General features: G+C 34.8%; 1 protein-coding gene across 1 annotated transcript in view; it reads right to left on the reverse strand.

Annotated features, from left to right (window-relative positions):
• Positions 1–1,448: 1,448 nt before the first annotated feature.
• MMP16 (matrix metallopeptidase 16) overlaps positions 1,449–23,638 on the reverse strand; it is a 179,177-nt gene continuing 156,987 nt past the window's right edge. The window contains exons 8-10 of the mRNA XM_052703354.1: positions 18,400–18,550; positions 14,847–14,962; positions 1,449–13,094 (exon numbers count right to left, since the gene is read on the reverse strand). Of these exons, the coding sequence (XP_052559314.1) occupies positions 12,760–13,094; positions 14,847–14,962; positions 18,400–18,550 (602 nt within the window). The 3' untranslated portion in view covers positions 1,449–12,759. The remainder of the gene's footprint in view (positions 13,095–14,846; positions 14,963–18,399; positions 18,551–23,638) is intronic.

Raw genomic sequence — 23,638 nt, forward strand, 5'->3', positions numbered from 1 at the left:
GCCAGCTCACACTGCTGTCTTGTTTTTCATATATCAGAACCCCTACATTCTTCTCAGCAGGGCTACTCTCAAGGATTCCTTCTCCAAGCTTGTATACAAGGGCCCAATTTACAACTTTATCCTGGTTTCTCTGGATGGTGTCTCTTCCTTCTGCTGAATCAGCTGCAATGCTCAGCTTAGTGTCCTAAGCAAACTTGCTGAGGGTGCACTCAATCTTATCATTTATCTCACTGATAAGGATGCTAAAGAGTACCTGGCCCAAGACAGATCTCTGGGGGGATGCCACTTGTTACTGGCCTTACCTGGACATAGAACCATTGACCACAACCCTCTGGCTGCAATGTTTCAACCAGTACCTTATCGACTAAATAGTCCACTCTTCAAATCCATACCTCTCCAATTTAGAGTTAAGAATATGGTGGGGAACTATGTCAAATACCTTGCAGAAGTCCAGGTAGATGATATACCTTACAATTGCCCACCAATGTGATGACTCTGCCACAGAAGGCCACCAGATTGGTCAGGCATGACCTTCCCATGCGAAGCCATGCTTTAATCGTCTTGGTGGCCCCACATTGGGGTGTTGCCAGTCTCTCTCAGGTCTCTCTTGTACTGAGGACCCAAGAAATTGATCCAGCACTCCAAGTGTGACCTCAACATTAATGAGTGGAAGGATCATTTACCTTGAACTTCTGGAGATACTTTTCCTAATGCAGCCAGGAATTTTGTTAGATATTTTGATGCCACATTGCTGACTCCTGTTCAACTTGCTGTTGAGCAGGACCACCAGGTCTTTTTCTGCAGAACTACTTTCTATAGCTGCTTTTATCCCTGGTACCTGGGGTTGTTCCTTTCCAGGACTTCACAATACTTGTTAAACTTCATGAGGTACCTGTTGGTCCATCTAGAGGTCCAGATTCCTCTATATGGTAGCATAATTCTCTGGCATGTCAGCCACTCCTCTCACTTTTGTGTCATGTGCAAACTTGCTGTGAGTCAAGATAAATAAGAAAACTGTTGAACAGGATTGGATCCAATATTAACTCCTGGGATACTGTGCTCATTTCTGGACTGCACTAGAATTTATACCACTGACAACTGCTATCTGAGCCTCACCATTCAGCCAATTTGTGATCTTCGTCACTGCCTGTCTATTCACCTCATATATTGATGTGTTTCTTATGGGGGACAGTATCAAAGGCCTTAATGAAGACCACGTCAGCAAAACCTACTATACTCCCTGTGAGTATCTATCTACCTAGTTCATTAAAGTTCAGTCTTCAGGAGTGGTGAGCATTCAGAATTTTCCCATTTGGCTTAATAGATGATCTGTAAAATACTAATTTCCTTTATCTTTAGTTTATTTTGATTGGGAAGTCCAGATGTTTAGCTGATGTTAACTAAATTTTCTAATTTCTGCTGCATCTTCATCTATGAAGTGATTGATATAAAGTAGAAATGGATTGATTTGGATTTTTTTTTTTTTTTTAATTCTGGTGTTTCAGAAATAACACACTTTCTTGAACTTAAGACACTAAGATATTTAAGACTCTCTAAATCTTCACATTCAGAACTGCTGTTTTGTGTCAATTACCTGCAGACAAAGATAAATGGGAAATGCTTTCTAGGCTGAATGAGTAGACTCATGTTTTATTTACACTATAGTTTTCATGGTTTTCTTCACATAAGAAGTGAAGAAATACAGACTCCTGTTCATCTTTTGTTTGTAGTGACAGTGACAACAAACCCTAACGAGTGGCATTCAGACATTACAGAATTAGGTCCACTACCATTCTACCTCTTTTTCGCACAAATTAATTTTCACCATTCTATTTTTATTTGAAAAATTATCTATTATTATTATTATTATTATTATTATTATTATTATTACTTTGCTAGTATCTAGATAGTAACATTTCTCTATATTGTCAGCATCAGTTATGAATTCCTTTTCTGAAGCTAAGGTTGTCTGTAATGTTCTACTGTATCTAAAGAGCAGCAGCTATAATTCTTACAATAATTTATACAAGTAAACCACAGTGCCTTTATGAAACTTTTTTTTCTGTTCTCTTATTTATTGACAGATTTTTTTTTTTAATTACAACACAATGAAACCATGGTAAGTACATAAGATGCAATAGTATAAAAAGCCATTTTAACCCTTCCCTTGGTTAAGACACTTACAGCAGACAAGAACTGCCCCACCCCAATTCCCCCCTTCTCAAATGAAAACAAAATAAATATAAATTAATAAATATAAAACAAATCACTGCACAGCCCTTAACTCTTTGAGTGCCATGGCAAGAACCATAATGATGATTCCAGCATGTGACTTTTCTGTGGTTAAAGGTTGCCGCAGCAGTCAAAGGGTTATAGCATTGTAAACATAAGTACTTTGTTGAAAATGTTCAGTCTTGTTAATGGTCTTCAGCAATGAGATTATTCGTGACCCCTTGACCTTTAATGGTACAACGTTATAAGGAGTTAAAGAGATAATAGCTTGGTGAGATGTTATATAGACTAATTAACCCATTTTTTTCTAACAATGCAATATGAGGTCTTGATTTACTAATAAAAGACAACTTGTGTATAATAAAACACTGTTCAATGCATTGATCAATAAAAACAATGAAAAAAATCAGTCTAAGCACCACAAAATTTTGCCTGATAATATCTGACAGTCATAATACACTTTAGCACCATTTAGTCAGCCTTGCATTTGCACACAAACAAGCTTTGTGTTTGTCAGTAGAAGCTACCTGAAGGAATAACATATGTCAGTTATAAAAACGTTACTGTATAGAATGTTGTGTGAGCCAATAAAATAAAATAAAATAAAATAAAATAAAATAACAATAACAACATGAAATTTAGTTGCAGAAAAAATAAATGCTCCAGTTACTTTGTTAATAACGTACATTCTAATGAGCAAACATGGACACGAAATGTATGTGGCAATGCAGAGAAAAGGAAAACAGTTGAGGAATTTAGATCACACAGGGAAGTCACATCTCATACAATTTTTAAATTAAGTGAGCAATTGTTGGGTTGTTCAGGAAGTAGAGCTTGAAAAGAGTTGCTGTTTAACGGTGTGTGGGTTTTACCGTCATAGTATGAATAAAACCACTTTCAAAGATATCTTAGCAACTGTTCCTTGTCTTTACATGAAATTTTTGTTTCTTGTTTCTTCTTACTCAGAGGTGGAGGACAAACAAGTGTATCGTGGTGTGAGGAGTGAGAAGTGTGTCAGAGTCTCATAAATGTATTAATTACTAGCTAACATACTGGAATCAGATCAGTTACTTCTGGAATTATAGGGAATTAGGTGGAGGAAAGAATGGCAACTAGATGGAAATTTGAATCAGCTGCTACAATCACAAATAACACCCAGCAGACAAAAAGAAACAATCATGCTCTGGTAGATATAAAGTTATAGCACTTGGATGGAAAGTGAAGTGCATGTTTGGAAAGTAATGGAAACAAGAATGCGTATGTAGTATGCAAAAAATGCACTCTTTTGTACATAACCATATCAAACTCTGACTACATACAGATAAAAGCAGGCATACATGTTTGCTAACTATACTAACCACTGGACTGGCAGGGAGAACTCACTTTCTTCAAATATATTCTGCACATATAGGAGCATTAATCATGTGCATTAAACTTTTAGAAGTCAAACATTTGTACCTTTCTACGGAGCCTGCTTTATGAGAGGGGTTGGACTAGATGACCTCCAGAAGTCCCTTTCAACCCCTACAGATCTTTGATGCTATGATTCTCTGCAAATTGTGACTGAACTGTGTAATGAATCCAACTCCCAGCCAACAATACCAGATGAAAGAGAGAGTTCTTCATGAATGTGTTATTTTTTATGCCTAAAATTTAGGATGCTAATACAAGTAGGAAAACTTTCTGTCATTCATCAGTCTGTTGTGCAACAGCAATAATTTATTGATGGTTGAAGCTTGTGTATGAATTGACTTGTGGTAGAGAAAGGAGTCCAACACTACAGTTATTGTTGGAATATCCACACATAGATCATAGACTTTGGAATGAAAAGAAATAAAAAAGAGAAAAAGTTAAGTTTGAACCACTGCAAATAATACCAAAACATTAAAAAAACACAGATTTCTAGACTGCTCATCTCACACAGAAAGCATGAATGTAAATTATTGTTATATTATTGTATCAATTACCAGTGGAACAGCCATGAGATGCAAATATGGATCCTACGATGATCAGTGCTGGCTCTGTCACATCATTTTAAAAGAGTTATAGGATGGCTGTGTCAATGAATGTCAGAGAATTCAGAAATCTGAAGTAAATAACATGGAATTCAGCTATTAAGGGACTGGATAATGAACAAGATTTAGTGAAAGATACATACCAAGTTCCTCAAATGTGAAAATGACATGATTTTGAGAAGGTGCTACCATTTCACCATAGACAAAAAAGCTGCATTTCCTAATGATAGACTGTAAAAATTCACATGATTAATGAGATGTACAACTTCTTTTTTCTTTTGTCTGTAGAGTAAATAGACCATTTCTCACCTGCCTACTAAGATCAAAATACATTACAAATTGGATCAGCCAGGAAACATGTCAAGGCACAGTGGAAAAAGTAAAATAAGAAAAGAACGGGGGGAGGGATCAGAAAATTGAAGTTATTTATCAATTTAAATAAACAAACAATATATGAAAAGTCCAGAGGTTATAGATTTGTTTCTATTATATCAAATGCTTCAGGACTGAGAGATTATGGAGATACATGGCTGAATTTGGATTAATGTAAGGAAAGGCTTCTTTTTGCTTATGTCTCATCTGGCAGAGTTCTTCAAATGACAGTTAGCTAGTTGCTTCTAATTTTTGAAAAAAAAAAAAAAAAAGCTAGGAACATTTAATTGTGATAACTTTTTAATATCAATTCAGAATGCTCCTGCTTTGAGTAATCCTTTCTCAAATTATTTACAATTGCCGCAGATAAGTAGAGTGTCTTTCTGTTGTCTTTGATCAAAAGGCCTGGTTGGCTCTCCTGTGGATTTTAAAATTGGTGGTAAGACAGTTCTTCACTAATCTAAGTTTCCTCTGAGAAAGATTTCAATGGTGCGGCCCTAAAATCTGCATTTGTCATCGCTGTAAGACAAGGACAACCCTGTCCAAAGCAATGCATATTGATAGCAGAGGACGGCCTGTGCAACCTGTTCAATAAGAAGGGAGATTCATAGTCCTTAGTCTATCCTATAAAAAGGTTTTCATTCAGACACAGAAAAATAGTAATAGTGAATGACACTAAGTACAAACTCATAAGCATGAATTGGCAAGAAATGTCAATTCATTTCAGAAACATACAAAGGATGGATGTTAGTAATATACTTAGTTCACAATATTTCACCAAATGTATTACACTGCAAGAACCGAGAATAGATTATTCATCATCACACATTCCTTCAGTACTGGATTTCTGATCAAGTTTAAATTGTACTGGGTATAGGAACCTCAGGTATACCTGCAAGTTGAGTATTAACAATTAATGTCCTGATAGTTTTTTTTTAATTTTCAACTAACTCATTTTTCATGGCTTCAGTTCATAGCATGTCATTATATAAGGTAAAACACAACTATGCAAATATAAAAATGCCTTGTGGGTATGAACTGTATTTTGTAGTGATCATCTAAAACAGTTCTGTATGTTGCTGATGATGCCTTCTAAATACATTTAATCACATTTACCAATTTCCTCTGCTTATATGCGAGCAAACTACTCAGACCTGACTTGAACATAGTGATTCCATAAAATATGAAGATGATCAGTATGTGTGCACTGTCAGTTTTATGGCAATAGCCAAGCAATGCATATATAATATATGCATCTCTGTTTAGACTCAGTGCATGCCTAAATAAATATGGGGCATTTCAACTGAAATATATCAGCTGTACAGAAGAGCTTTTTTGAGCTATATATAATATAATGTAATTGTTAACACTGGCAAATAAAGAATGTTTAAAACCACCAATTTACACTACTGACCAACCTCCTTTTTTCTATTTTTGAGGCTGTGCAATTATAGTAAGGGAACCAAAGATTTTTTGCACCTTATACATGAGTCAGTACTTACTGCACGCTGACCCTAAGCACTGTCAGCTTCCACAAAACTTATAATTTTATTTACAGCCATGTAAGTCATAAAAACATACGGAGTCTGAGTTTAAAACTATCCCAGCATGCGAGAATGGAAATATAATTTAGAAACATCATTTTCTGATTTAACACACTAGTCTCTGCAAGGGGTGAACCTGTCTCAACAGGCACTGATTGGCATAGTTATGGTGTGCCATTACCACTGCGTAAGTAATATAATACTTTTCTAAAAACTCCTCAAACTCTGCTGTCATATTGTTAAGGTCTGAGCAGTTACTGCAGGAAGCTATTTTATACCAGCCTTCTGTTGTTAATCCCACTTCCCTGAAACCCAGTTCCCAGAATGATGGATGGGTAAATGGATGATCCAGAACATGTGCATGGCACAAAGTAAAAGTGATTATTTAATGTGTCAGTGCCAGATGGCAAAATGAAGAGAATGCTCAGTATATATTTTTATTGCAAAAGCAAAAAAAAATTTTTTTTCTTCTGGGGCATGGAAGACTATGAATTAAGATATGCTGAGTGCTTGCCAAGAAGATAAAGTGTGTAGCTGTAAAAAGAATGTGATGCAATTTCATAGGGTAGAGATTGCTGTTAGCTAAATGGAAAACTTTGCTTTATGTAGTGGCTATTATAACTATCAGCTGTGGACAATGTGATTTTACAGAAGCAGAGGAAACCATGCTGTGTGACTGGAAAGCTTTGTGCCATAATGAATGGCTGCACAAGTAGTGGTTAGTGTTTATGTAGTTTATGTAACAGCAAGCAGCACCATGCTGCATGCACATCCAAATGTAGAAAATTCTCTTTAATATTCTAGTTTGAATCAACATTTCTTCATTTATATCTTATCTGTCTTTAAAATTTATTTCAACTACACTGTGAGCAAACCAAAGTAATACTTAAAGCTCCATCCACAGAGCCACCATACTCTCACATCCTCCAGAATGTCATATCTCAACAACATAACAGGCAGCTACAATTACAAACTGAATATAATTTATAGATGATATGCTAAAGCTTATGAATACTGAGTAACAAAACCTGCTATATGTTCAACTCAATCTATGTACTTTGTAATTTTGAGAACAAATGCTTGCTGTGGTCACATACTGATGATCCTTCCAAAAATGAACTCATGATTGTCATTGTGTTTTCCTAGTTATATACATATATAAAATGTCATATCATACAGAACCTATGCTGTCTAACACTAGAGTCTACCTTAGATCAAATGTCAGATGGAGCCAGACTACACCAAGGGATGGTCTGCTATCAGACCATTTCAGCATTCGTGGCACTGATGACAATATTGTTCTGTACCAGTTTCTAACATCTTTGATTACAAGTCACAAGAGTGGATTAGATAGATTGAACTCACACATTATTTTTTTCATGACATCATTGGCAGACAATTCAATAATTTACACGTCAGAAATGTCAGAAACATTGATTTTATATGTTGTATGGTTCATTTACACCTGGTTGTGTAACTGACATATGTTTAAACACTTGTCTTATTTGAACCACACTATCTGCAGTCTGTGGTCTGTGAGCTAAGGAAGTATGCTTAATGTTACAGCGCTGGTTTCTCTGTGCTATAGCATTGTGTTCAGTAACAGGTTATCTGCTCCTTGACTCACACACAATATTATTTATTTATAACATAGCTGAACACTGAGCTGGCCAGTGACTTCTGATCCTTTCAGTGATAATAATGATTTTTCTTCTGGCTCATAAGGCTGCAGTCATTTATTTACACTTCCGGAAATAGAGCTTTCCAAAGACAGTCCTGGCAACAACAAATGGCGACAAGGAGCTACTTTTCTGTAATGGCTGCACCAAAGATCTTACTGCTGTAGCACATGGCTTCCTCCACCTCTGCAATTGGTAATAAAACCCTGGCCTCATTCTGAGAAGGTATGTGAGCCAGGACAGAGCAAGCCCCTGCAATCATATTGTTATTCATCTCCTTGTGCTACCTCCAGTTTAGGCTGCCAATGGTATGATAGCTTGCATTTCTACTTTCTTGAAAATGCAGTGACTGGAACATTCACCATTCAAATTGCTCTGTGTCTTTTTTAAGTGTTGCACTAGCAATGACTCAAATGAAAAACAAACAAACAAACAAACAATCAAAGAAACAAACAAAAATAGGAAATTTAGTGCTTCCACTGCTACGCACCCTACACACTTTTCTAACCAATTAGCTAGAATTCAATTATACAATCTGGTGCCAAAAACTAAATTTAACTGATGATGAGATTGTGAAATAAAACAGAAAAAAAGCTGAAAATTAAAAATTAAGTCTTATATACCGTTTTTTATCAACAGCGCTTATGAGCAAAGGAGTCTTGAGCGGTGAGGTACACTGCCAATGGAAAGCATAAGTGTACCCCTCATGTTTGAGTATATTACTTTCTGTAACTTTCATTCATAAAGTCAGCCTTTACCTATTTTTTCAGTTATTCCCTCCCTTTGCCCATATTTGAAAACAGAAAAAGAATAAAAGTTCATACAAAGATTTCAAATTTGTATTACATTTATTCAGGAGACTTGAAATGGCTCCTCTGGAGCCATTTGAGTGTCTCTCCATCTCAGCCTACCCAGTAAATACTCACTCAGTTTTTAAAATATATTTCCTGATAAAAATTAGTTTGTGTGTACAGTCAATAACCTTTTCATAGTTTTATACATCAAAAGGCCAGAGGAAATGCTGCTATCATCTACTCTGGCCTCCTTCATCACACAGACCATAGAACTCTGAAGATACACAACCCTGTATAGCCAGCTCAATAGACTGTAATGGATTAACACAATGCATATTCACTTTTGAATTGTTCCACAGTACAGACTGTTACAGTAATAATATGGAAAATTTTATTAAAAAGTTTATGAAAAAGGTAATGGCACATGAGCAGGAACCCAGATTGCAGAACTCAAGGTATTTTCACTTTGTTAGTGCACATAATTATAGGCCTTGGTAGAAAAACAACTGTTTAAAAAATAACATTGTCTTAGAACTTTTACTTGAGTTCAAAACTAAATCAGGTAACATCACTAATTTACTCTGAACTTCTATAACATAAAGTCAGCCAGTAAGTATTTTGGAAATTACACTGAACATAATTGCTCCTACATGTTTTACTTACAGCAAACCTTTATGACTAAAAATAGGAGTATACAAGAGAATTGCTGACACAGTCTTGCTCTGTATGACATGAATATACCAATATAATATTACTTCTGCCTTTCTCTGTATATAATATTTATTCATTTTAGAGCAAAACAAACCAATCAATTTATGTATTCATGTATCTATGATGTACCATATACCAAGCACTAGATTTATCACACTTACCTTCCTGCATAATTAAAATTAAGTTCTCCAAGTGCAAACATTTTTGGTTACCTTATCAAAAAACAACAGTCAACATGCTCAGCACTTCTTTACTCTCAGGGAAATAGTTGCACAAAAAGTTAAATTTGACATGAAAGATATTTCAAAGCTTAAGTGAAAGTTTCAAGTGAATAAAAAAAACAGATGTGATGCTGCTCTACTTAAAGATAATATAAAATCAGTTCCCCTGTTTAAAGGAAAACCGAATGAGGAGTAAGTAGTAGTGTTTGTATTTTTCCACCAACTATCCAAGGGACTAAATTGGAACAGGTAAGGAATCAATTTGTTCTGTCTGTAACAGAAAATAAGTATAGCAGTTTGCTGACAATAAAAAATGGGTTAATATATGCATGTACGTTTGTGTGTGCATGCATTTATAAATACACAAATGCATGCACACATATGCAGTCATATAAAATGAACAAACGGGCACAGAATCCCAAATTGACCAAATGAGCTGATGTGCAGTAAATATCCTATGTTATTTAAGTGTGAATTAATATATATTTTCACCAACAACTGAACTGGATTTACTAAATAATGCTATGGGTTGATACTGGTGCAGTTCTAACCTACAGTATGCAGTTTCTCTACAAAACATCTCCAAAATGCCATCTGCATTGCATATTTGCTGTAAAACTATATCTTTTTTTCTAATCTTCATTTTTGTTAGCCGTTACATATGTATATCTGTTTATGCTCTAAGAAATAACAATTTGCAATGCTTCATAGCATGCCACATGTTCATAAAATAAGTTCTCAAATCAATATAAAATCATGTAATTGAACAAAAAGGCATACTACTTTTCATGCTATGCTCAATATAAATATAAATTCAAGGCAGTCAAGCTATCCATTACCAAAATAATAATAACCATAATATATATGTATATATACCTACACTCTCTAAAAAATGATCCAGTTATGTGAATTAAGAAATCAGTAAGAAATTGGCTGAATGTAGTACAAAAGTCTCATTTTATGTAAAAGCCAATACTGGCCATTTCAAGTATTTTAATACTTTCCTATAACCTTTTCATTAATAGCTAGCTATTTGTAGAAATGATAATTTTATATGGAAAATTGTATTCAAGTTAAATTAAAAAATCACTTATACTGTATTTCTTTTTTAGAGTGTGCACGTATACATAGCAAAATACCCTTCTACAGATCTATTATAAATATTTTAGTTTCTGTCTTTTCTTTCCTAAGAAAACATTTCAGCATTTCTTCTCTAATTTTGGATAACGTACATCAAGCCTTTTAAGAAATTAAACCATCTTAGTTCATTAACACCAGATTCCATTCCATTTGTGCCAGTTTGCAAGTTAAAGGTCAAAGAGCAAAGACATGGGACAGTACACTTTAAGGAAATTCAGACAGTGAAGCTGTTCACAGAAGACAATGTTTAACTTGGTAATGACAGTCAACAGGTCAATAATCAAGTTCAAGGCAAGCTGTTCATTGTTGCAAAAGCTACTCCCCTCAAATTCTGGCTTTCATAAAAAACCAGATGTCTGACTTTTAGGGTGCATCATTCTGGCCATCTTTAATAAGTTCACAGCCCAGTGACTGTAAAGCCTATCACTGCAAGAAGCAGCTCCTAAAAATCAATAAAGAGGTCTGTCAGTTGCTGACTTTTCTCTAGGAAAAAAATATTGATACAAACCTGCTCTGCAGGTCACATGAAAATGACAATACTGCTGTTAGCACAAATTACACAAAATGACAAAATGCTTTGGTGGTCCCTTGGCTCTATTAATGATATCGTGTTTGGCTAAAGGCCAGAGATTTGTCTAACCCTTTGAGAACTATAGAGAACATGCAGGGGAACACCAGAAGGTACTCATGCAATATCAGAGTCATCATTTTAGTTTTCCTTTGAAACTGTAACTCTATCTCTGCAGAGGTAAACTGAATTATCATGCAACATAGTTTAAAAGAGAAATTCAAGATGCTTAGGATAAAAGGTTAGGCTATGAAACTGTAAGCAGTTCAGAAAAATCCTCCGTTTGATTCCTTTAATCAGAAAGTAGCTGATAAATATAACTTTCTCTTTATGTTACAAATGCTTTTCTATCAATAATGCAAGTAATTAAACACTCGCAGTCACAGGAAATCTGTTAAAGGAAAAAAAAAAAACATTAAAAAAAAAAAAACAACCACTGTTTTTTCCTTTTAAAATTTCTATTTCCCAAATACAATCCTGTAATTTAATGACAATCAAGATTAACATCCAACAGACTCTGAAAACTGATGCAATAGTTCTCAAAGGGTTACACCAAAGTAATACCAGTGTCAAGTTTCTCTATAGCATCACTGTTACTTTAGTTCACTGAAATCCACTTCAGAGACGCACTGCTTTTTCACCATCCATTGGTATGAGTACTCCTGACAGACCTGTGAAAGGCCTGGGGCAGTTGGCTTGGTATAGCTTGGGAAAGATTATGCAAGAAAACCAACCCAAAAATCAAACAAGCCAATAAAAAGATTCCACTTGAATATAGTGATGAATATAAATGAGTTTAAAACATTGAGGACGTAGCCCAGAGCAGCTGTATAAAACACAAAATGAATGTAATATTAAGGCTGTTACTATATTGCAGATATTTTGGCCCCTTGTTTGTTGGAAAATGGCTGTCCGAACAGTCTGAAGTCCTGCATGTTATCCGGGTCTCCCACCTGGCAAGACTGGAAGTAGGAGTATAGGACTTTATCCATTGCAGACAGAAAGCAATCCTCTTTGGAGACAAAGCTGTTTTGGGTCTTCTCACTTTCCTGAATGTTCCACTTTGAGTTGTTGTGGTTTTTTTTCTAAAAAAATTGACTTTCAGCAGAAAATTTTTCAAAGGGGAACAGGCCTTATGGGAAAAATGTAGAAACATCGGAGATTTTGTTTTTTCCTCTTCCTTACTTAATCCTGATAGTTTATCTGGCGTTTAGTGTGCAGAGGAAAGGCCTAAATTGAATGACAAAGAAAGACAAAGGACTGAAGAAACAGCAGATACTGTGTATCATGGAAGCTTCCCAGCTGAGCGAATCACCACTCATGCGCGGGACAGGCAACCTCCTGGGTTTTAAGGATCAGCTTTGTTTCAGACTGACAGATGCCCGCTCCTAGCTAGGAGACTGCAGAACAGCTCTTGTGTTGAATCTCAAGTTACCACAAACTCCTGGGAGGGAAAGAAAAAAAAAAAAACCAAAACCCTACATCACACCCACTCTTGCATAGAGCGTTTGCAGTACAGTATGTGACGGGGTGTTCCTTTCCTTTTGAACTGGAACACAGTGTAAACCAAGACAAGGAGGCACAAGGCCAGGATGCAGGGAATGACAATAGCTATGGCTTTCACAGTGCTGGCTGTGTTGTCCAATTTGATAACAATGTCAACATCATCTTGAGGGCTGTGTTGGTCTTTGTCTCTATCTGTTGGTCCATCACAACCCATAAAATCCTTGAGGATGGATCTGGGATAGCCAGGTTCCACTCTGAGCATCTGGTTGTTGAATTTCCAGTACTCTTTTCCTTTGTAGAAATATGTGAAGCCTGAAGAAGAAATTTGAAATTATTAATGGTCAAATCATGTATTCTATACTTAATGACTGGAACTGTCGTTACCAAATTATTTTATCACCAAAAGATAAAATACATGAGAAGCACACCTAACTCACAGACCTTTCAAATCTTTCCAAGTTTCATTTCTTTTCCATTTCTAGAAAATCTGTCATCCTATATCTTTTTATTGAATAAATGGGCATTTTATTTTCCCCCTATTTCTACAAACAATAACAGAATTCCAGAGAATACAGTCTTTGACAGATTAGGGTCAGTTAGTTTGTTTATTCATTGAAAACCCAGCTGGAGCTGAAATAATCATGGCCAGGTCTATTCACTTTGAAGCATCCCAAACAGTTCTGGATGAGAAATATACTGAAATAAGTTTCAAGCCAGAAATAAGATCTGTCTCTCTTCAATTCCACTTAGCTTACGGCTGTACTTCAGAAGGTGAAGAAAAGCAGCTTTGCCAAGAGAAAATGGTGTATGCAGATTTAAAATATCTGCACGGAGCTGTTATTAGATCATTCAGGTGTAAAACAATGTTATTACCAAACATACCTAACTGAAAAAAATTAAAATAATAATAATAAAAATAAAAAGCATAAAAATCTGACTCCCTGCCAAAAATCTCCATTACTTCAGTTTTTGGCATTAATATATCAAGAAACAAACCTTCAGGACTCATGAATTTCCTCCTACTATTTATAGATGAAATGCAAATCGATGGATAAGCTATATCTAGACAAATTAGAGCTGAATAATCACCAACCACATGAAGTTAACAAGAGTGAGTGCCAGATTCTGCACTTGGAACCCTGGCATACAGACTGGGGGTGAGATGGTGAAGAATATTCAACTAAAAGGGCTTTGGAAATCTTGGTTGACAGCAAGTTGAACATGAGTCAACAGTGTGCCCAGGAAGACAGGATGGCCAACCATATCCTGAGGTCCATCAAGCATGGTACTGTTAGCTGATCAAACTGATTGTCCCACTGTATGCTGCACTGGTGTGGCTTCACCTTCAGTACTGTCTGCAATTTTGGGCACCACGGTACAGAAAACATAAAACTATTACAGAATGTCCAAAGGAGGGCTATAAAGATGGTAGATAGTTTAGAGGGGAAGAAGGTGTTTGAGGAGCAGCTGAAGTTGCTTGGTTTGTTCAGCTCAGAGAAGAGGAGGCTGAGGGGAGACCTCATTGTGGCCTACAGCTTCCTCATGAAGGAGAGCAGAGGGGCAGGCACTGATCTCTCTCTAGTGACCAGTGACAGAGCCTGAGGAAATGGCATGAAGATGCGACAGGGGAGGTTTGGGCTGGATTTCAGAAAAAGGTTCTTCACCAAAAAAGTGGTCAGGCACTTGAACAGTCTTCCCAGGGTGATGGTCATGGTACCAAGCTTGCTGGAGCTGAATCAGCATCTGATCACCACTCTCAGACATATGGTCTAATTTGCAAGCCATTCTGTGAACAGTCAGGAGTTGGACTCAATTATCATTATGGGTCCCTTTCAACTCAGGATATTCTATAATTCTATGACTCCATAATTTTCATTCATGTTAAATGGTACATGCAAACATAGCTTTTTTCACAAGAGTAAGTTCTATAGAAAGATATATTTCCTTTGTTCATAATTCAAAAATACCTCCAATGCTTAATATAAATAATCAATCACTCTTTTACTACAGTATCTTACATAAACATTGTTAGCAAATTATTAAATCAAAAATGTGTTTGCATACCATTCTCTTTGTGGACAAAGGCTCCCTGAGGCGATTCTGGGATACCTTTCCAAATTGTGATTGGTTTGGGATAGCCAGGGTCCATGGATCTCATTTCTTCACTGTACCTCCAGTACCTGCAAATTTTTTAAAAAATTATTATTATTATTAACAATGGGGAAAAAAAGGTATTTATAACATAACAGATAATTAACACAGTTTACTCAGTGCATAGTTTTTTACTTCTAACACACACTATATCCAGTAGTCACAAATGGGAATACTTGAGTTCTTTTCTTTGAAAATGCTACCAGATAACAGAGAAAGTAAAATTATTTGTCAACAAGATAACTTCATGTTAGTTGAAAAAAAAGATTACTGCACTTTGACAACTGCATTAATGTGCTTCACTTAATAGTCAAGCAATTCTGATGTCTAGCACTTCTGCACAGTGAAACAGTGAGATGCAACATATATGAAAAAGGTCCAGAATATTTGAACTAACATTTTAATCACAAAACTGCCAGCATGATAAACTTGACTCCCTATGAAAACACATTCATATTTTGTTATCATATAATCATTAAATACATAGAAAATAAATTAACAAGTTTTTCTGCATCTTTGTCTGCCAGCCTTTCCCCAGTTTAAAAAGCCTCAGTATGCAAATTGTGGGTATTCTGATCTTTGGAGAAGTATTTCCAGTTGTTATTTTCCTTACAGATGATGTTGATACTTTATTTGTCCTTATGCAGCTGGCTGAATTGCTGTGCACATCTACTGGCTTGGTTCTAAGAAATATCATACTCACACGCATCTCTGTGTATTTTGATATATTTTGGTTGGCTTCAGTAACCTAGAGCATTCTAAATTTTATTGGAGATTTATGTTTCCAAATTCAGCTTTATTCAAGTGAAAAATCATCTAGAAAGGCAGCTACACTGTTTCAGGACATCCAAAAAACCAGAGTATAACTCCAGCATTGACAATTTGATCATTGCTAAAATCTAGAACCTTCTAATTTGAATAATCTCACTTCAGCTTTTAGAAATAGTTATGATATTTTCTGATATATTTAAGAGTTTTTAACTGGCTGATATTTTGTCCCTGTGAAAGTACTTAGACAATTCATCTCTTGATCTCCTTTTTGAAAAAAGCAACACGGACGAAATTCCTCTGTGTCTTTCCCTGTAGGGCATTTTTTTGGATTTAAACTTCCAATGAAATTAAAGTCTCATACATATGGCAAGTTATACAAAGAACTATTTGCATTAATTTTTCGTCTCTAATGCATACATTATTTTACAGCCTGATCTCTTAATACAGTTGCATGTGCACGAATAACCAGTCAAGAAAGCAATGCTCTGTAATTTGAATGGAACATCTTTCACAATGTACGTGGAGAAAGAGGCAATGTATCTTGCTAAGCAGCAAACAAAACAGAAAGAGAGGGAAAATAAATGAAAATGAACTGTGTGACTTTGGAAAAAAAAATTAAAACTTAGAAAATATTTACTAAAACATGTTTTTACCTGTATTTACTTTCCTCTGTCTACTTTCAACTACAAGAATACTAAAATTTAAAAGTGAAAAAATATTCAGTTAATAGTGCAAAAAATAGGCATAAACAAAGCCATGTGTCAAGAAGTGCATCAAGGCTGTTATTATGTTGTACTACACTACTCAATTTTAAAGACAGGAATAAGAGAGGGTAAAATGTTTTTCTGTAGTTTTTTGTCCCTTTTTTGCTTTCATAAAATTATTTGGAAGGATTATCTAAAGCGTTTGAATGGATCATTTCAAATCATAATAATGATCGATACATAAGTTAACTTAGCCATATGAATATAATGATATCATTTACCATTTGAACTAACTTATTTGAATCTTCTTTATATTTTATAGAAAATATTTGATGCCTGATACTTCATCGTCTAACTGTTTCTTTCGCTAACCTTAGTTTAGGTTCTTCTCTGGAGCTCTTTGAGTGAAGTTTACTGTCAAAACAAATGCACATATCCCCGAGTTGTATAAGAAAGATGATTATTTTGATTATGGCATAATATTTTGGTTCCCTTTCATTCCTACCTCCTGCCACTACTCAGCTACATTTATGCTACACTTTTTTTCAGGATCAGACCAGCCCAATTGTAGATGTATACATACTACTAAAACCAGTGAAATTAAACTCCTTATTAAGAAAAAAAAAATGCTATTTAAATTATGCAGCTTAATGTAAGCTTAATGTAACATGAGTTTTTTTCCCACTGGTCATCAATACCCTGCAATAGATCAACTGTCTTTGCAAGTTTCATGTTCTTTAACCTTCTTACATATTGTAAAGCATTTTTATCCTGTTGAGTATTATTGTGCTTGTTAGCTCTAAGAAGAGATCTTCATCAACAGATGTTTTTTTTCTAAAAGTTCATTTAGTCTTCTATTACTACCAGCAGTATTCTAAGAAAGTGTTTGTGTATGAAAGTACAAAAGGATGCTGATGAATGAAGGAAATAGAGGTCACATAAGATTCCTACTGCATATACTTTACCAAGAGCATGGAGGTGGAAAACCGTTATCTGAAAATGAACTTGCATTAAAAATATTACAAATATTCTCAACAAGAGGAAGAACATTATACAGATGTCTTCCTTCACTTTGAAAACGCCTGTTTCAAATGATACCTATTTTTCAAACACCACAAAATTTTACTTTGTTGTCTACTTTCTTTACCATGAGTGTCAGAAAACATTTTATTTCATTATTTTGTTTTTGTTTTTAAATAGCTTAACAATACAATTGGTCATGGAACTCTGTATTGCCATGACCATTGCCAATATTATAATACTGGTAAAAGATGATTAACTGTATTGTGATAAACTTATCCTATGATGTACATTAAATACATTTCTTGAGAGATTCAGTAATACTATCAATGTCTCAGAATCCTAAGCACTACACAACAATAACAGCAGCAACTGCACTATTACAAATAGTAATATAAATATTAAAGAAACTCATAAAGTTATTATGCAAATTATTTATGAGTATTCTGAACACATTAACCAATAAATATTGTAGCACTCTAAATACAGGTAAAATCCATCTTTCAAATAGCATGTAGAACTTCAAAAACTAGTGAGTTCTCTTGATATTTCTATACAGCAGAAAAAAATTCTTTCCCTCATTTTTACAGACAGGGAAATGAAGACAGAGACTAAGTGATTGTTGAAAGTCTGTCAGGACTCAGATTTTACCAAGATTTTATCTTGTACTTTGAGTGCAAGATAATTGCATTATCTGGAGTATTTAGGTTTAAATTTGCCACAACTCTGACTTGCCTGTTGACTTCTAAATTATAATTTTCTACTAGAAACAAACAACACATTCCAACATGCTAACATTAATATAGGATATAAGAAATTTGAAAATAGTATGGTCCTCAGTGCAAGAGGTACTAACTCCATCCGCAGAAAACAGTAAACTACTGAGGGGACTTTTTTTGAGAAACAGTACAAAAGATTAATGCTTAGTTGACATCCACCAAACTGCTTCCTTGAAGAATTCCTATACCAACCTATCTCCTTTGAAGAAGTAGGTTTTCCCAACGTCTTCCCACCAAATTGCAGAATCAATACCATGGGAAGGAATTCCGCTTCCAAGTGTTATCAAATCATGAGGATACCCTGGCTGGAGAGTAGTGTCCTTGAAAACCCAGAACTTGTTACCTGTACAAAAACATACATATACACATATGTATATGGGCGTTAGTCCTCAGAACTCACAGTACTGAAATGTACACATTCCAAAGAAAGACTCCCATGGGGCTACAGAGATTTTGCTAAATACACTGAAATGAAAAATGTTATATTGCTGCAGATAATACAAAATAAAATACATCTTACAGATACTCCGCATTTACTGAACATCTGTTATCTAATAGACACACATAGTATTTTAATACCACCTAAACGGGAATCAAACTCAAAGTGCTCTGTGAAAAGTGATGTAGTATATTTACAGTAATACTATGAGATAGATTTATGCTTCATGAAGAAAGTTACTTTTAAGACAAAATGAGATAAGAAAGCATACAAATAAATAAGAAATAGAAATCATTATTTTATATAGACCATATTCTACTGTTACTCCATACTCTCTTTCTCTTAAAAAAAGTTAAATTACTTATGCATAATGTACAGGGCTATTTCTGAAATAACTATAGATGTAACAGTATTTTTTCATATCATGTGTTCACAGTAATAACCTTAGTGTGGCTTAAACACTGCAGAGTGATGTTCTGATGTAAAAATCATTTCTGAAATGAATGAAGGGTTGCCTTTAGTACAGCAATGCTCACATGAATCCCTACTGTTGCCTTTACTAGTTCAATATATTGTTTACATATGGGCATGTATGTCTATAAAAGCAAAATTGGTACCAATATTTTCCAGTATAGGCTCCAGCGTACCTGCATTTGGAGAGTTTTTTTCCTGTACTCTCATCTGACTAGATAGCTTGACTCACCAGTCCACAACTCCAGTTTGTTCTGGCTTCCTAGACAAGCTTATCTTTCTCAGTGTACACTTCCATGACTCATACCACTCACTTCACAGTCTCAGATCATAAGCCTTTAACCTAATGATATTTAATAATTCTGTCATCTTCCAGATCTTTCCTAGGGTCTTTTCAACATACTTAGCCTCATGATCTATTTCTGCAATCACCCTTTCACTTTCACATTTTGCTACCTTGTAATTCTTTTTCAAAATCCACTTCTCACCTGTATCTTTAAGTAAATACTTTTCTTTCAAACATAGATATTTGGGGATGAAAAAAGGTAATATTGTTATGTTCAGACTGGATGGGTCTTTGAGCAGCAGGACCTAGAGGAAGGTGTCCCTGCCCATGGCAAGGGGATTGGATCTATGTAATCTCTTCAAACCTACATGATCCTTTCAAAGACAAACTATTCCACAATTCTCTCATTCTATGACAAAATATATTTTCCTCAGATACATTTAGAAAGAGATCCAAAGAGATAAAATCAATGTAGTTCAATGTAGTCATATTTACCTATTAGACTAGGCAGGCTGTTACACAAACTTAATATGTTAAGGCACTGTTCTGCATAAATATTTTAGAAGAAAGTGTAATATCAACCCAAGGATCTAGGATTAGATATATGCCAGTCACCAAGAGGAAAAATCCAAAAAGCTATTTTGCAGTTGGTTTTATATTTTAACTATTCCTCAGTAGTATTAAATATGAGTTTAAAGGGATCTTATTTTTCTTTAATCTCCCTGCTTGTACTGTAGGGATTTAAAGTACACTTTCATTTTATCACAGTTTTAATTAGGAGAGGGGATATAGTTTAAGGCCCTCCCATGCTGGGTTTCCAGAGTCAATTCTTTATCAACTTGTTTACAGCTGCTTGTCACCCACTTCCAAGTGCAGACACTACAGTTTGCTCAACAGATTCATCTTCTCCCCCTTGCCAGCTGAGGGAAGAAAGGGTTCAAAAAATGAATATGTGCAGAGCCATTTGAAGTACGAAAAAATGAAAGTGACACAGAGATCTAAGAACATATTTAACTGGAATTAAAGCCTGTGCTAACAAGACATTTATCTTAACTGAGATTCCCTAAAAAATTCACTTAAAAGTGATGATGATGATGGTGATCTTCAGTATTTCACTGTCCTTACTCCTATGAGGTTTAACTTTCTCCCAGTTCAGATAACTGGACACAGAAGGCTTTAGATGCTAATGGCAGTTGCAAATGCGACAATAAGAGAAGTCACGTGTCTTGGATCTTACTAGTTGGTACTTACAGCATGAACAACAGATGGCATCCAGTGAATGATACTGAGCCAGCTCATTTCTGTTTCAGAAGATCATTCGAAATGACAGCTGTTGCACATACAGGGAGGCATATGCTGTGATGTATGTAATGCCATTACCTTTCCCCGTGTTTCATAAGTAAAGCCAATTGTTAGGAACTGATCATTATCAGCCATACCCAACAAGTCAAATTCAGCTGTTAACAAGATCAGATCATAGCAAAATAAACATCAGTCGAGTACACGCCATTATAAGAGACAGCACTACTGAGTGAGGTATTTGTTTCATTCAGGTATAACAAAGTAGTATAAAGCAAATAAAGAAAGTACAGATATGAGTACACAAGACTCAAGTGAGAAATTAAATCCTTCACAATTTGTTATTAGGAAGCAAATGCTTTTTGGATAAGTAGAAAAAAATATAAATTTAAATATATAAAGTACTGTATAAAAACTGAGACAGTAGGGCACTGAGAGCTTTAATATTAGTGGGCAAGGCTTGTATTGATTCAAACTATAGGAAATTGTATTTAACATTTACATAGGAAGATATGTTTAGTCTGCTACAACTGTGTTGATTGTTAATGGGAAGGTCTGTGTATAAGAAATTGAAATGTTCCATCTGGCTGCCAGTTTTTACTTTCTTTTTGTTTGTGTAGAGGGTTTTCTTTTCTTTTCTTTTCTTTTCTTTTCTTTTCTTTTCTTTTCTTTTCTTTTCTTTTCTTTTCTTTTCTTTTCTTTTCTTTTCTTTTCTTTTCTTTTCTTTTCTTTTCTTTTCTTTTCTTTTCTTTTCTTTTCTTTTCTTTTCTTTTCTCTTTTCTTTTCTTTTCTTTTCTTTTTTTTCTTTTCTTTTCTTTTTTTCTTTCTTTTTTTTTTTTTTTTTTTTGTCTTTTTTCTCTTCTTAGCTTCTGTCCCTCTGCTGGTGGAAAGGTGGCTCTTGATCAGATAAAAATTACAGAAAAGTTTCAATAAGAATGAGAAGCATTCAAACTCTGAACCACATATTATAATGAGCTGAAATGAATTGCAAATGGTGCTTGACTACAATGAATATTAGCTTCTTTTATTTCTAAATTATATTTACATATTTTAAAATGTACTAAAAATAAATATTTAAATTAGCATGCTTTCATTTAGGTCGCATGTCACTTTCGACAAGTGAATAGTCAATGCACTTCATTAACTGTGATTATAATGGAAGTAAAGAATATATGACAAAACTAAAATAATCATAGTTTCACCTTTCTTATACATAGCTAATGCCTGGTTAGTGTCCTACATAATATCCTAGGCAGAAATTAGCACTATATTTATTCAACAAAGTTGTGGGGGTTTTTTTAGGTCTAGTTGGTAGGTTTGTTATCTTCACAGAGCTTAATAAAGCACCACATGTTTCATGAATTCTTGCCAATCTTTAGAATGTTTTATCTCTATGCAGTTATTCCCTATTGTAAGATCTAATTTAGCAACAAGCAGAATGGTAAGGTCACAGGCTGAGAATGAAGAATGGGATAAAAAAAGACAAAATGTCTTACTTTTTCAATAATGCTTTGTTAAATATCATAACTATAGGGGAACAACTGAGAAAGATGAACTGTGATTACAGTTATTTGAAGTTTCTCAGCATCTATCTTTGACATTCTCAAAAAATAATAGAAATAAAGGCTATCTGCATTGCAATGCATCTCTTAAAATATCAAATTTTAACTCCAAGTAGTCTTCAGACTATTTAGCTACCTGCTGCCAACTACAAATAATTGTGCAGATTTTAGAAACCGTATTCATTCATTTTTAGAATTCAAACGCTAAATGCTTGTGCTCCAGGGTTATCAGCATCAAGTCTCTTGTTCTTGGTATATGCAATTATGATATACGTGTAACACAAGGATACAGTGCACAACCACTACAGGTGCCATGATGAGCCAAATTCTCAAAGATTTTATGGCTTCTATTTGTCTGAAACCAGGCAGAATTTGAATATCTAATTCTGGAAAGCTTTTATCCAGTCACCCTTGCTTTTAACTTTGGTCTTTCAGGATCAAGAGTCTTCTTACTAATGTCCTCAAACTACTACTTGTTTCCTTTTTTCTTATTCTCTTTTTCCAAATTTTTCCTGTTACCACTCTGCTTCATGATCTGACAATATAGTAAGTAAACATAAAATTGCCAAGCAGTGAGATAAGTGCAGTTGAAAGTTATGATGGCAGCATTTGTACAATGAGTTTTACAGCAGCATTTCTATTGCTCCATTTGGTTTACCATAACATTCAACAGTGCAGATGGCTTGACAATTTCATTCTAAGCACCACATAAATTCCCACAGGTACACCAAATAAATTTTACTATTCACATTTCCTCTATTAAAAAAGGAAAAAAAAGAGTATCATTCTGGTGCCATCTTCTTATTAGCTTTCAGCATGAACACTAGCAATGAATAGTAACAAAAATGTAAACAGATGCTTTTTATAAGCAGCCGTCCACCAGATTGCTGTGCACTTTATGAGTATTATGAGTCATAAGGAGGCAGATCAAGTATCTTAAGCCTCCAAAAATGAGCGAGTATCACTTTATAGCTTTGCACTACAAGCATCCTACTGAAATTTTACAGTATTTTCCCTTGTATAAACAAAAATTAATTTAAAAAAAGAAAAAAAAAAAAAAGAGGATATGGAATTAGTTTAAATAGTAATGTGTGAAAAAGTATTCAAAACCAGGAAAAGAAGACATTTGATCCAATAGTCTTGAACTTGATGCAACTATATTTTCTATAGACATCTAACACATTATACATGGTCTCAGAGGCTCCTCAAGTATTCTCAGAAGAGTAATACTAACCAGATTTAAGCATACTTAAAAGAAAGAAAAAAAGGAAAGGAAAGGAAAGGAAAGGAAAGGAAAGGAAAGGAAAGGAAAGGAAAGGAAAGGAAAGGAAAGGAAAGGAAAGGAAAGGAAAGGAAAGGAAAGGAAAGGAAAGG

Source organism: Tympanuchus pallidicinctus, unplaced genomic scaffold, assembly GCF_026119805.1.
Source record: "Tympanuchus pallidicinctus isolate F22 unplaced genomic scaffold, pur_lepc_1.0 scaffold5, whole genome shotgun sequence".
Classification (NCBI taxonomy): Eukaryota; Metazoa; Chordata; class Aves; order Galliformes; family Phasianidae; genus Tympanuchus; species Tympanuchus pallidicinctus.